This window comes from Entelurus aequoreus, linkage group LG14 (assembly GCF_033978785.1).
Source record: "Entelurus aequoreus isolate RoL-2023_Sb linkage group LG14, RoL_Eaeq_v1.1, whole genome shotgun sequence".
NCBI lineage: Eukaryota > Metazoa > Chordata > Actinopteri > Syngnathiformes > Syngnathidae > Entelurus > Entelurus aequoreus.
Window position 1 is genome coordinate 2,633,464 of NC_084744.1, and position 15,000 is coordinate 2,648,463.

Sequence of the window (15,000 nt, forward strand, 5' to 3'; positions counted from 1 at the left end):
CCTAACGATATACCCACATAAGAAACCAAGAACTCTCTCTCCTTGTTGTGCACTCTACTCTCTAGTAGATGTTATGACGTCATTGGGCAGGCAAGCTGTTTATTTGTGGGAAAGCGGACGTGAGAACGGCTGTCGCCACTCAGGTCCGCATTGAGCTGGAGGGGGCGTGGCCTCCAGCTCCGGCTGAATACCGGGAGTTCGTCGGGAGAAAATCTCTGCCGGGAGGTTGTCGGGAGAGGCGCTGAATACCGGGATTCTCCCGTTAAAAACAGCGTGCCAGCACAGTTATATGTCGTATGAGGCTTCTGCAGACACACATAAGTGACTGCAAGGCATACTTGGTCAACAGCCATACAGGTTACACTGAGGGTAGCTGTATAAAACAATTTTAACACTGTTACAAATATGCGCCACACTGTGAACCCACACCAAACAAGAATGACAAACACATTTCTGGAGAACATCCGCACCGTAACACAACAGAAGAAATACCCAGAATCCCATGCATCCCTTACTCTTCCGGGCTACATTATACACCCCCGCTACCACCAAACCCCCCTCCGTGTGGTTGAGGTGGGCGGGGTTGGGCGAGGGGGGGGGGGGGGGGGGTGTTTGGTGGTAGCGGGGGTTTATAATGTAGCCCGGAAGAGTTAGGGATGCATGGGATTCTGGGTATTTCTTCTGTTGTGTTTATATTGTGTTAAGGTGGTGTGGGTTCACAGTAGGGCGGTATGGCGTAGTGGGTAGAGCAGCCGTGCCAGAAACCTGAGGGTTGCAGGTTCGCTCCCCGCCTCTTACCATCCAAAATCGCTTTGGTTGTGTCCTTGGTTAGGACACTTCACCCTGGCCCCCGGTGCCGCTCACACCGGTGAAAGAATGACGAATGAATGAGTTGTAAAAATGAAGGATGGGTTCTCACTTCTCTGTGAATCGCTTTGACTGCCTAGAAAAGCGCTATATAAATCTAATCCATTATTTTTATTATTATTATATGAGTGTTAAAATTGTTTTATACGACCACCCTCAGTGTGAACTGTATGGCTGTTGACTAAGTATGCCTTGCAGTCACTTACGTGTGTAGAGCAGAGCCCGCATACAACATGTGACTGGGTGGGCACGCAGACAGTGTAAAATCAGCCGCTAAAGGCACTGCCATCACGGCACGCCCTTCAATATTGTTGCCCCAGGAGATTTTCGGGAGAGGCACTGAAATTCAGAAGTCTCCCGGAAAAATCGGGAGGATCAGCAAGTATGCAGCTGAGCCGCATTAGAGTGATCAAAGAGCTGCGGGTTGCCGACCCCTGCCTTAGAGGATAAATACTTTAGATCTCGGCATTAAGCACACGGGCCAGATCTGACCGATCTAAGTCTGTGAGCAAGAACTGATGGAGCCTACTCGGCTTAGAGGCAAAACGGCTTGTAAAACTAACTGATCGGGCCGGTTGTAATCGATTGAATGCTCTCAGAAGCCAGACTCCGAAGCCGTTAGTCACTAAGGTGTTTGAAGCAATCTTTTACTACGATAGACACACACCATTTTTTTTGTGGGTACCTGATAATAGCTACCTGTACAAACCACTACATGAGTTACTGATTATGAAAAAACAAAATGATTTTAATAAAGGATTGTATGGCAAAAACCCGTTACACAGAGAACCCATTATTCCTTCTCTCCAAATGTGCACATTAGTGGTGCTAAGCTATTTACTGTATGTAGCCACAGCTGCTATGGTAGACTGAGGAAAACGTGGCTGGCAGTTTGTGCCAAAGGCCTCTCCCACCACCACCAAATATTCATTCACATCCATACACCAGTGTGGGTGGCACTGGGAGCAAGGGGAGTGACATTTCTTGCCCTAGGACACAATGGCACAAGCTGTGTTTGTACCAGGAATCTCGAAACTTATTTGACAACCGCTCTACCATTTCATCCACGCTACCCAGAAAACCTCTTTAACAACTTAAAACGATTTCCAAGTTAAGTTCATTTACTGGATTTATAAAATTTAAAAACAGTTGATTAGTTTGCCCGTGGCTGCCACCTACCTGGAGGCTTGTGCATCGTTCAAGCATGAAAAAAGACGCCAATGCAGAAGCTGCACCCACTGTCCCCCCACTTCAAGTAGTGAGTAGGCTATCGTTGATGCTTTTGGCATTAGCGTCTATCATTCTCGTCTGCCAGTTCTTTCATACGTTACTAACCTTTCTTTATGATAAAGGCCGGCTTCAGTTACCTGCTGGCATCAGGCTGACCGCCGCCATGAGGAAAAGGAAGTGCTGCATAATGGAGGCTGACAGATCTGCAAGACAATCACAAGTTGGCCAAGTCAGAAATAGTTTTGAAAAGCTCAAGCGTGCTAGACTTCATCGAACAATATCATTCTTTAACAATGGATCTAATTTACGCTAAACTTCAACTTCCAGGAATGTTTGGAACGGAACTCGTTCACAACTTGAGATTCACCCCATTGGAGGGACAGTTGAGTATTGCACAAAAGCAAGGTCCCTTTAGGACCAGTTAAGGAGTCATTGGCCTGAGCCTTAGCACATGCAAGCTAGTCTGAACTCCTGACGCATCAAGGCAAACAGGTTCCTGTTGGATTTGTCCAGAGAGACCTTCAAACCACAGGATGGTGGATGACTCTTGTGCCTTTTTGCAAACACTGTACTGTGACTCGTGCTCATGACCCAACTTTATCGGTCTCCAAAGTCCAGCAGACAACCCAAACATAATCTGACTGTCATAGTTCCACACCCATGACATTCACATTCCGATTCCAGAGTAAAATAATTTGTTTTATCAATGCTCAGAAGAAGCCCAGTTTCCAATCATTGTTATCAATGTTGACTATGTCCCTTAAAGCCTTCTTTACCCAACTTCTCAAAGGAGATCCTGTACACACAGGATCTGTAGCTGGCTTTCTGCCTTCATTAGGATACGATACAATACGAAGGTCCCGGGTTCGGTCCTGGGATCGGGATCTTTCTATGTGGAGTTTGCATGTTCTCCCCGTGACTGTGTGGGTTCCCTCCGGGTACTACGGCTCCCTCCCACCTCCAAAGACATGCACCTGGGGATAGGTTGATTGGCAACACAAAATGGTCCCTAGACCAGGGGTCACCAACCTTTTTGAAACCAAGAGCTACTTCTTGGGTAGTGATTAATGCGAAGGGGCTACCAGTTTGATACACACTTAAATGAATTGCCAGAAATAGCCAATTTGCTCAATTTACCTTTAACTCTATGTTATTATTAATAATTAATGATATTTACACTTAATTGAACGTTTTAAAAGAGGAGAAAACACGAAAAAAAAATGACAATTACATTTTGAAACATAGTTTATCTTCAATTTCGACTCTTTAAAATTCAAAATTCAACCGAAAAAAAGAAGAAAAAAACTAGCTAATTCGAATCTTTTTGAAAAAATTTAAAAAATAATTTATGGAACATCATTAGTAATTTTTCCTGATTAAGATTAATTTTAGAATTTAAATGACATGTTTTAAATAGGTTAAAATCCAATCTACACTTTGTTAGAATATATAACAAATTGGACCAAGCTAGACAAATCATTATTTCTTCTAGATTTTCCAGAATTTTTTTTTTTTAAAGAAATTCAAAAGACTTTGAAATAAGATTTACATTTTATTCTACAGATTTTCTAGATTTGCCAGAATAATTTTTTTTAATTTTAATCATAATAAGTTCGAAGAAATATTTCACAAATATTCTTCGTCGAAAAAAACAGAAGCTAAAATTATGATATTAAATTAAAATGTATTTGTTATTCTTTACAATAAAAAAAAAAAAAATACTCGAACATTGATTTACATTGTCAGGAAAGAAGAGGAAGGAATTTAAAAGGTAAAAAGGTATATGTGTTTAAAAATCCTAAAATCTTTTTTAAGGTTGTATTTTTTCTCTAAAATTGTCTTTCTGAAAGTTATAAGAAGCAAAGTAAAAAAACTGTATGAATTTATTTCAACAAGTGAAGACCAAGTCTTTAAAATATTTTCTTGGATTTTCAAATTCTATTTGAGTTTTGTCTCTCTTAGAATTAAAAATGTCGGGCAAAGCGAGACCAGCTTGCTAGTAAATAAATAAAATGTAAAAAATAGAGGCAGCTCACTGGTAAGTGCTGCTATTTGAGCTATTTTTAGAACAGGCCAGCGGGCTACTCATCTGGTCCTTACGGGCTACCTGGTGCCCGCGGGCACCGCGTTGGTGACCCCTGCCCTAGAGTGTGAATGTTGTCTGTCTATCTGTGTTGGCCCTGCGATGAGGTGGCGACTTGTCCCGGGTGTACTCCGCCTTCCGCCCGAATGCAGCTGAGATAGGCTCCAGCACCCCCCGCTACCCCGAACGGTACAAGCGGTAGAAAATGGATGGATGGATGGGCTTCCAGATTCAGACCAAATATTAGTCAAAGCCCATTTACAGCATGTTCATGCTGTCTGACCATCGTTTGGCACATTCAGATTCAGTTTTTTCTCATCCAGCCTGAAGCACGAATATGTTCAGCGGTAGTAAATAACCTTGAGAATGCCTGAATGTTCTTTAGTCTTTTCCACCACCTGCATTACTGTTGGCTGTACCAGGGCCTTCTCCAACATGTCCTACTATATCAGGGGTCACCAACGTGGTGCCCGCGGGCACCAGGTAGCCCGTAAGGACCAGATGAGTAGCCCGCTGGCCTGTTCTAAAAATAGCTCAAATAGCAGCACTTACCAGTGAGCTGCCTCTATTTTTTAAATTGTATTTATTTACTAGCAAGCTGGTCTCACTTTGCCCGACATTTTTGATTCTAAGAGAGACAAAACTCAAATAGAATTTGAAAATCCAAGAAAATATTTTAAAGACTTGGTCTTCACTTGTTTAAATAAATTCTTTTTTTTTTTTTTTACTTTGCTTCTTATAACTTTCAGAAAGACAATTTTAGCGAAAAAATACAACCTTAAAATGATTTTAGGATTTTTAAACACATTTACCTTTTTACCTTTTAAATTCCTTCCTATTCTTTCCTGACAATGTAAATCAATGTTCAAGTAAATTAATTTTTTTTATTGTAAAGAATAATAAATGCATTTTATTTTAATTCTTCATTTTAGCTTCTGTTTTTTCGACGGAGAATATTTGTGAAATATTTCTTCAAACTTATTATGATTAAAATTCAAAAAAATTATTCTGGCAAATCTAGAAAATCTGTAGAATCAAATTTAAATCTTATTTCAAAGTCTTTTGAATTTCTTTTCAAATTTTTGTTCTGGAAAATCTAGAAGAAATAATGATTTGCCTTTGTTAGAAATATAGCTTGGTCCAATTTGTTATATATTCTAACAAAGTGCAGATTGGATTTTAACCTATTTAAAACATGTCATCAAAATTGAAAAATTAATCTTAATCAGGAAAATTTACTAATGATGTTCCATAAATTATTTTTTTAATTTTTTCAAAAAGATTCAAATTAGCTAGTTTTTCCTCTTCTTTTTTTCGGTTGAATTTTGAATTTTAAAGAGTCGAAATTGAAGATAAACTATGTTTCAAAACTGAATTGTCATTTTTTTCTTGTTTTCTCCTCTTTTAAACCGTTCAATTAAGTGTAAATATCATTAATTATTAATAATAAAATAGAGTTAAAGGTAAATTGAGCAAATTGGCTATTTCTGGCAATTTATTGAAGTGTGTATCAAACTGGTAGCCCTTCGCATTAATCACTACCCAAGAAGTAGCTCTTGCTTCCAAAAAGGTTGCTGACCCCTGCTGTACTATATGAAGTCACAAAGGTGCTTGAAAGTGCAACCAAAAGTCTAATGGTCCATTAACGAGGAGAACTTACGTATACTCCAGAGCTGTTTCTACCGTCTGGATGGAGATCTTCTCACAGCACTGACACTTTCCTCCTAAACCAAAAAGCTTCTTTTTATACGGCTCTACTTGGAATGTCTCAGGTGTCAATCTTCCACATAACTGTACATACTCATAACTGGTTCCACAGCATTCTTAAATCTAATTATTGTTTGAGGAGTCAGTATTTCACCACCAGCAATGTTTTTGTCTTGTCTTTAAACACATTTCTTTTGAGTTGGTCTCGTATTAGTCAAGTCTTTCTATGTGTCTTTTAGTACTGGTGAGATACACCCTGACTGCTTTGTGTGTGAGTGACAGCCATGAACGCCATCTTAGTCATCTTGTTGGGACTGAACAACAATGTTTTATTACACAACCCAAAAGCAGTGAAGTTGTCAGGTTGTGTAAATGGTAAATAAAAAGAGAATACAACAAATCCTTTTCAACTTATATTCAATTGAATAGACTGCAAAGACAAGATATTTCATGTTCACACTGAGAAACTTTATTTTTTTGCAAATAATCATGAACTTAGAATTTAATGTCAGCAACACATTGCAAAAATGTTGTCACAAGGGGCATTTTTACCAGTGTGTTACATGGCCTTTCCTTTTAACAACACTCAGTGAAGGTTTGGGAAGTGAGGAGACACATTTTGGAAGTGGAATACTTTCCCATTCTTGCTTGATGTACAGCTTAAGTTGTTCAACAGTCTCCCTTCTCATATTTTAGCCTTCATATTGCACCACACATTTTCAATGGCATCGTCTTGCTGAAATAAGCAGGGGCGTCCATGGTAACGTTGCTTGGATGGCAACATATGTTGCTCCAAAAGCTGTATGTACCTTTCAGCATTAATGGTGCCTTCACAGATGTGTAAGTTACCCATGTCTTGGCCACTAATACACCCCCATACCATCACACATGCTGCCTTTTACACTTTCACCCTAGAACAATCCGGATGGTTCTTTCCCTCTTTGACGACGTCCACAGTTTCCAAAAACAATTTGAAATGTGGACCCGTCAGACCACAGAACACTTTTCCACTTTGTATCAGTCCATCTTAGATGCGCTTGGGCCCAGTGAAGCCGGCGGCGTTTCTGGGTGTTGTTGATAAACGGCTTTGGCTTTGCATAGTAGACTTTTAACTTGCACTTACAGATGTAGCGACCAACTGTAGTTACTGACAGTGGGTTTCTGAAGTGTTCCTGAGTCCATGTGGTGATATCCTTTACACACTGATGTCGATTTTTGATGCAGTACCGCCTGAGGGATCCAAGGTGCATTATAATAATAATAATAATAATGGATTCGATTTATATCGCGCTTTTTCTATTGTTAGATACTCAAAGCGCTCACAGAGAAGTGGGAACCCATCATTCATTCACACCTGGTGGTGGTAAGCTACATTTGTAGCCACAGCTGCCCTGGGGCAAGGCTGCCAGTTTGCGCCTCCGACCACCACCTACCATTCATTCATCATTCATTTCACCGGTGTGAGCGGCACCGGGGGCAAAGGCTGAAGTGTCCTGCCCAAGGACACAACGGCAGCGATTTTTGGATGGTAAGAGGCGGGGAGCGAACCTGCAACCCTCAGGTTTCTGGCACGGTTGCTCTACCCACTACGCCACGCCGTCATGGCTTACGTGCAGTGATTTCTCCAGATTCTCCGAACCATTTGATGATATTACGGAGCGCAGATGGTGAAATCCCTAAATTCCTTGTTGAGAAATGTTGTTCTTCAACAATTTGCTCAGGCATTTGTTGACAAAGTGGTGACCCTCGCCCCCGTCCTTGTTTGTGAACGACTGAGCATTTCATGGAAGCTGCTTTTATACCCAATCATGGCACCCACCTGTTCCCAATTAGCCTGTTCACCTGTGGGATGTTCCAAATAAGTCTTTGACGAGCATTCCTCAACTTTCTCACTCTTTTTTGCCACTTGTGCCAGCTTTTTTGAAACATGTTGCAGGCTGAGCTAATATTTGCAAAAAATAACTGAGCTTTCCAGTGTGAACGTTAAATATCTTGTCTGTGCAGTCTATTCAATCGAATATAAGTTGAAAAGGATTTGTTGTATTCTCTTTTTATTGACCATTTACACAATGTGACAACTTCACTGCTTTTGGGTTTTTTTTGTAGATACAATACATAAAGCAGTGGTTCTCAAACTATCTTTGTCATCCCCCACTTTGGACAAGGGGGGAGTTTTCAAGCCCCACCTGCCCCCATCGCCCACCACCTGCCCCCATCACCCCAACAGAATGCTAATGCCAAGCTTAACATTTTCAAATGTATTGAACATCAAGTAACATCAAGTTGTATACATTCAAACTCAATAACATCAAATAACATCAAGTTCAATAATAAATAAAATAACTGCAGCTGTGGTATAACTTGCATCAAGTTCAATATCAAATAAAATAACTTGCATCAATTCAATAATAAATAAAACAAAAGTGTTATAACTTGCATCAAGTTCAATAATAAATAAAATAAAAGTGTTATAACTTGCATCAATTCAATAATAAATAAAACAAAAGTGTTATAACTTGCATCAAGTTCAATAATAAATCAAAATAAGTGTTATAACTTGCATCAAGTTCAATAATAAATCAAACAAAAGTGTTATAACTTGCATCAAGTTCAATAATAAATCAAAAAAAGTGTTATAACTTGCATCAAGTTCAATAATAAATCAAATAACTTGCATCAAGTTCAATAATAAATAAAACAAAGGTGTTATAACTTGCATCAAGTTCAATAATAAATAAAACAAAAGTGTTATAACTTGCATCAAGTTCAATAATAAATCAAAAAAAGTGTTATAACTTGCATCAAGTTCAATAATAAATCAAATAACTTGCATCAAGTTCAATAATAAATCAAAAAAAGTGTTATAACTTGCATCAAGTTCAATAATAAATCAAAAAAAGTGTTATAACTTGCATCAAGTTCAATAATAAATAAAATAACTTGCATCAAGTTCAATAATAAATCAAAAAAAGTGTTATAACTTGCATCAAGTTCAATAATAAATAAAAAAAAGTGTTATAACTTGCATCAAGTTCAATAATAAATCAAATAACTTGCATCAAGTTCAATAATAAATCAAAAAAAGTGTTATAACTTGCATCAAGTTCAATAATAAATAAAACAAAAGTGTTATAACTTGCATCAAGTTCAATAATAAATCAAATAAAAGTGTTATAACTTGCATCAAGTTCAATAATAAATCAAATAAAAGTGTTATAACTTGCATCAAGTTCAATAATAAATAAAACAAAAGTGTTATAACTTGCATCAAGTTCAATAATAAATCAAATAAAAGTGTTATAACTTGCATCAAGTTCAATAATAAATCAAATAAAAGTGTTATAACTTGCATCAAGTTCAATAATAAATAAAATAAAAGTGTTATAACTTGCATCAAGTTCAATAATAAATAAAACAAAAGTGTTATAACTTGCATCAAGTTCAATAATAAATCAAAAAAAGTGTTATAACTTGCATCAAGTTCAATAATAAATCAAACAAAAGTGTTATAACTTGCATCAAGTTCAATAATAAATCAAATAAAAGTGTTATAACTTGCATCAAGTTCAATAATAAATCAAAAAAAGTGTTATAACTTGCATCAAGTTCAATAATAAATCAAAAAAAGTGTTATAACTTGCATCAAGTTCAATAATAAATGAAAATAAAAGTGCCAGTTTGCAATCTTTGCCAAAAAAAGGAGGCCAGGGCAAGTGAACATGAGTTTTCCAGTACTACTCCAGCATTAAAAGGAGGACAGGGCAAGTGAACATGAGTTTTACAGTACTCCAGCATTAGTGGCTGCAATGAGCCTGTTTTGCACTGCACAGCTTTTCAAATGAGGTTGCAGGCTTGACACTGCCACTGTTAAAACCTCATTGAATTCGGGGCTGAGCTGCCTTGACGCGAGTGTTTCCCGGTGAATGACACATTGTGTCCAATGCGCATTTGGCGCAACCCTCTTTATTAGAGCCTGCAGCCCGTTTCTTGACTTTGCCATGCGCGCCATCAGAGCAAAAGCCCACACAGTTTCCCCATTTAAGGTGGTGTTCTTTGAGGAAACTGTCCATTATCTTGAACAGCTCATCAGCAGTGGCTCTATTTTTGATGTATTTGCAAAACAGCAAATCCTCGCACAGTGACTCGCCATTCACAAAGCTTCCGCTTAGCCCCGCCCCCATTAGTTACTGTTGCTGTCTGTCAAACTTTCGCTCCTACCTAGAAATGTAAAGCATACAGGAAAAATAAGTAATTTACATTTATCTATATAGCGGATTTCACAGACAGAATCACAAAGTGATTTCCAGTGTGTATAGAAAATGAAAGCATAGTAAAGAAAAAAATCAAAGAATATAATAAAAAATAAAGTGAAATTTCCTCCCGTTCCTCGCGCCCCACCTGTCATGTCTCTATTCCCCACCAGTGGGGCGCGCCCCACACTTTGAGAAACGCTGACATAAACGTACATCTGAAAAACACAAAGTCTGCCGTGAGAACAACAATGGAACTTTTGTTTTAGCTGCCAAAGAAAAATGTAGCATGGTCAGGTCAAACGTTCTTTGAGAACAGGAATGAAGTTTCTCCGAATAGCAGTACAGTATTGGGATCATCTATGTCATATGTCACATACCTTAACCATCACCCAATTTACTCTATTGTACATACTCTTTTCATTATATGACATTCCATATCATAAGAAGTCCAGAGGGATAAATGTTTAACGGGCAGTTCTTATTGCTCTTGCTTTACCTAGATAGTTGACTTGATAGTTGACTTAATAGTTGACTAGATAGTTGACTTGATAGTTGACTTAATAGTTGACGTGATAGTTCCAGTGAAGGCACTGACATGAAAGTCCTGGCTGACAGGTTGACATCTATAATGAGCAGGTAAGTCCAATACTCCCGCACTAAGACAGTTTCTGTACAAAGAACTGCATACTGTAAGTATTAATAACAGACAATTATGTCGCACATAGCCTTGTCCCCATACCAACATTTTTTAAATGTATTTCCATACTTTTCTAAATAAAGGGGACCACAAAAAATGTCGTTATTGTAACAACAAATGTTAGTGTACATGAAACATATGTTTATTATTGTCATTTAGTCCTTCAATAAAATAGACAACTTGTCTTTTAGTAGTAAGTAAACAAACAAAGACTCCTAATTAGTCTATGCAGTAACATATTGTGTCATTTATACACCTATTATTGTGTACACATTATGAGGGACAAACTGTAAAAAATTATTATTAATCTACTTGTTCATTTACTGTTAATATCTGCTTATTTTCTGTTTGAACATGTTCTATCTACACTTCTGTTCAAACGTAATAATCACTTATTCTTCTCTTCTTTGATACTGGACATTAGTTTTGGATGATACCACACGTTTAGGTATCGATCCGATACCAAGCAGTTGCAGGATCATACAATAAAATATAATACCTAATAATATGGCTAAAAAATAGTGATGTAAAGGGTAGGTGTCGCGCTGTTTTCTGTTTGAACATGTTCTATCTACACTTCTGTTCAAATGTAATAATCACTTATTCTTCTCTTCTTTGATACTGGACATTAGTTTTGGATGATACCACACATTTAGGTATCGATGCGATACCAGGATCATACATTGGTCATATTCAAAGTCCTCATGTGTCCAGGGACGTATTTACTGACTTCATAAACATAATGTCAGATTTTGTGACGATAAAAAAATATCGATGTAATCATAGTAGTATCGACTGGATACGCTCTTGTACTTGGTATCATTACAGTGGATGTCAGGTGTAGATCCACACATGGCATTTGTTTACATTGTGACGGCGGTGAGCTATTGTATCCTCCTACGGTGTGTAGTGAAGCATGTTTAGATATTCCTCCTCCTCCAGTGATAATGCTACTCGTAAGAAACATAATTTATTCGTCGCCATGGAGGCCAGGATTAGTGATTTATGATAATGATACTCGTAAGAAACATCATTTATTCGTCGCCATGGAGGCCAGGATTAGTGATTTAAAAGTAGCTAAAACACTGCGGATGGACGTTAGCCGCATGTGTTAAAGCAGCTCTTCCTGAGGGTGTTTCAGTGTTATAACTTCACCTTTATCTTGACTTTTTACACCAAAACGCGTCCATTCTCCCTTTTCTGTCTACACTCTGTGTCTGCTTGTAAGTACTCTGTGTGTGTGCGCTGCCCAACATGCTCCTCTGCTCCTAAAACCAGCAATGTCACGAACCGGCACTTTTCAAAGAGAGTATAGTACCGTTTTTGTCACGGCGCGGGCTCGAACCCGCTTTTCTCCGGCAGTTGGGTCTGCCAGCACCTACGTTGGCGAGACACGCCCCTGCTCGCGCTGGCCGCGTCACGCCCACATGCCGGCAAGGCTGTGGGCGATCAGCAATCTGTACACCTGGAACTGATGACCAGTGGACTCAAGGATCCTAGCCAAGACTTAATCCTGTTACGTTGTAAGCATCCCGTGACTTTTAATTGTGTTTATAAATAGAATGTTCTGTACTTGTGTTTTTTATCATTATTTTTTAAATCTTTTACCTTTATTTTTTAGCACTATTTTGATGCCTTTTTAACTGTTTTATATATAGAATGTTCTGTGCTTATTGTGGTTTGGTAGTATTATATTTGATATTTTACTTAGTTTGCACCTTTAATAGTGTTTTATAAATAGAATGTTCTGTACTTATTGCGGTTTTTATTATTTTAAATTTTTATGCATTTATTAACTGTTTTATATTTTGAATGTTCTTAACTTATTGTGATTTCTATTATTATTTTTAGTCTTTTACTTAGTTTTTGCACTGTTTTTATGCACTTTTGATGAAATAGTGTTCTGTATTTATTGTGGTTTTTATTTTAAATGTTTTTATATTTCTTTTTTTAGCGCTATTTTTATGCATTTTAGCTGTTTTATATATATAATGTTCTGTACTTATTGTGATTTGTATTAGATTTAATATTTTACTTTCTGTTTTTTTGCACTATTTTTATGCACTATTAATTGTGTTTATAAATAGAATGTTCTGTACTTGTGTTTTTTATCATTATTTTTTAAATCTTTTACCTTTCTTTTTTTAGCACTATTTGTATGCATTTTTAACTGTTTTATATATAGAATGTTCTGTACTTATTGTGGTTTTTATTATTACATTTAATGTTTTACTTTCTGTATTTTTGCACTTTTAATAGTGTTTTATATACAGAATGTTCTGTACTTATTGTGGTTTTGTATTATTATATTTAATATTTTACTTTCTGTTTTTTGCACTTTTAATAGTGTTTTATAATTAGAATGTTCTGTACTTATTGTGGTTTTTTATTATTTTAAATGTTTATGCATTTTTAACTGTTTTATACATAGAATGTTCTGTACTTATTGTGATTTTGTACTAATATTTTTAATCTTTCACTTTGTTTTTGCACTATTTGTATACACTTTTAATTGTGTTTTATATGCAGAATGTTCTGTACTTATTGTGGTTTTTATTATTTTTACCTTTTTTTTTAGTGCTATTTTTTATGCCTTTTTAACTGTGTTTTATATATACAATGTTCTGTACTTATTGTGGTTTGTATTATTAGATGCAATATTTTACTTTCTGTTTTTTTCCCCATTATTTTTATGCACTTTTAATTGTGTTTTATATATAGAATGTTCTGTACTTATTGTGGTTTTGTATTATTATATTTAATGTTCTACTTTCTGTGTTTTGCACTTTTAAGTGTTTTATAAATAGAATGTTCTGGACTCATTGTGTTTTTTATTATTTAAAATGTTTATGCATTTTTAACTGTTTTATATATAGAATGTTCTGTACTTATTGTGATTTTGTATTATTATTTTTAATCTTTTACTTTGTTTTGTTTTTGCACTACTGTTATGCACTTTTAACTGTGTTTTATTGTGGGTTTTTTAAATTATTTTTACCTTTCTTTTTTAGTGCAATTTTTATGTACTTTTAATTGTGTTTATAAATGGAATGTTCTGTACTTATTGTGATTTATATCATTATTTTTAAATCTTTTACTTTCTTTTTTAGCACTATTTTTATGCATTTTTAACTGTTTTATATATAGAATGTTCTGTACTTATTGTGGTTTTTATTATTACATTTAATCTTTTACTTTCTGTATTTTTGCTTTTTTTTATGCACTTTTAATTGTGTTTTATATATAGAATGTTCTGTACGTATTGTGGTTTTGTATTATTATATTTAATATTTTCCTTTCGGTTTTTATGCACTTTTAATAGTGTTTTATAAATAGAATGTTTTGTACTCATTGTGGTTTTTATTATTTTACATTTGTATGCATTTTTAACTGTTTTATATATAGAATGTTCTGTACTAATTGTGGTTTTGTATTATTATATTTAATATTTTACTTTGTTTTTTTGCACTTTTAAGTGTTTTATAAATAGAATGTTCTGAACTCATTGTGTTTTTTATTATTTTAAATGTTTATGCATTTTTAACTGTTTTATACATAGAATGTTCTGTACTTATTGTGATTTTGTATTAATATTTTTAATCTTTCACTTTGTTTTTGCACTATTTGTATACACTTTTAATTGTGTTTTATATGCAGAATGTTCTGTACTTATTGTGGTTTTTATTATTTTTACCTTTCTTTTTTAGTGCTATTTTTATGCCTTTTTAACTGTGTTTTATATATAGAATGTTCTGTACTTATTGTGGTTTGTATTATTAGATGCAATATTTTACTTTCTGTTTTTTTCCCCATTATTTTTATGCACTTTTAATTGTGTTTTATATATAGAATGTTCTGTACTTATTGTGGTTTTGTATTATTATATTTAATGTTCTACTTTCTGTGTTTTGCACTTTTAATAGTGTTTTATAAATAGAATGTTCTGGACTCAGTGTTTTTTATTATTTAAAATGTTTATGCATTTTTAACTGTTTTATATATAGAGTGTTCTGTACTTATTGTGATTTTGTATTATTATTTTTAATCTTTTACTTTGTTTTGTTTTTGCACTACTGTTATGCACTTTTAACTGTGTTTTGTGTTTTTTTAAAATTATTTTTACCTTTCTTTTTTAGTGCAATTTTTATGCACTTTTAATTGTG

General features: G+C 35.5%; 2 protein-coding genes across 2 annotated transcripts in view; one reads left to right on the top strand and one right to left on the bottom strand.

The window, feature by feature from the left end:
• The window catches only part of LOC133665198 (alpha-tectorin-like), a 23,019-nt gene extending 20,334 nt beyond the window's left edge, over nt 1–2,685 (bottom strand). Inside the window, exons 1-2 of the mRNA XM_062070441.1 lie at nt 2,574–2,685; nt 2,235–2,300 (exon numbers count right to left, since the gene is read on the bottom strand). Coding sequence (XP_061926425.1) covers nt 2,235–2,300; nt 2,574–2,685 — 178 coding nt within the window. The remainder of the gene's footprint in view (nt 1–2,234; nt 2,301–2,573) is intronic.
• LOC133664257 (uncharacterized) overlaps nt 1–15,000 on the top strand; it is a 265,732-nt gene that overhangs the window by 200,142 nt on the left and 50,590 nt on the right. The window lies entirely within an intron of this gene.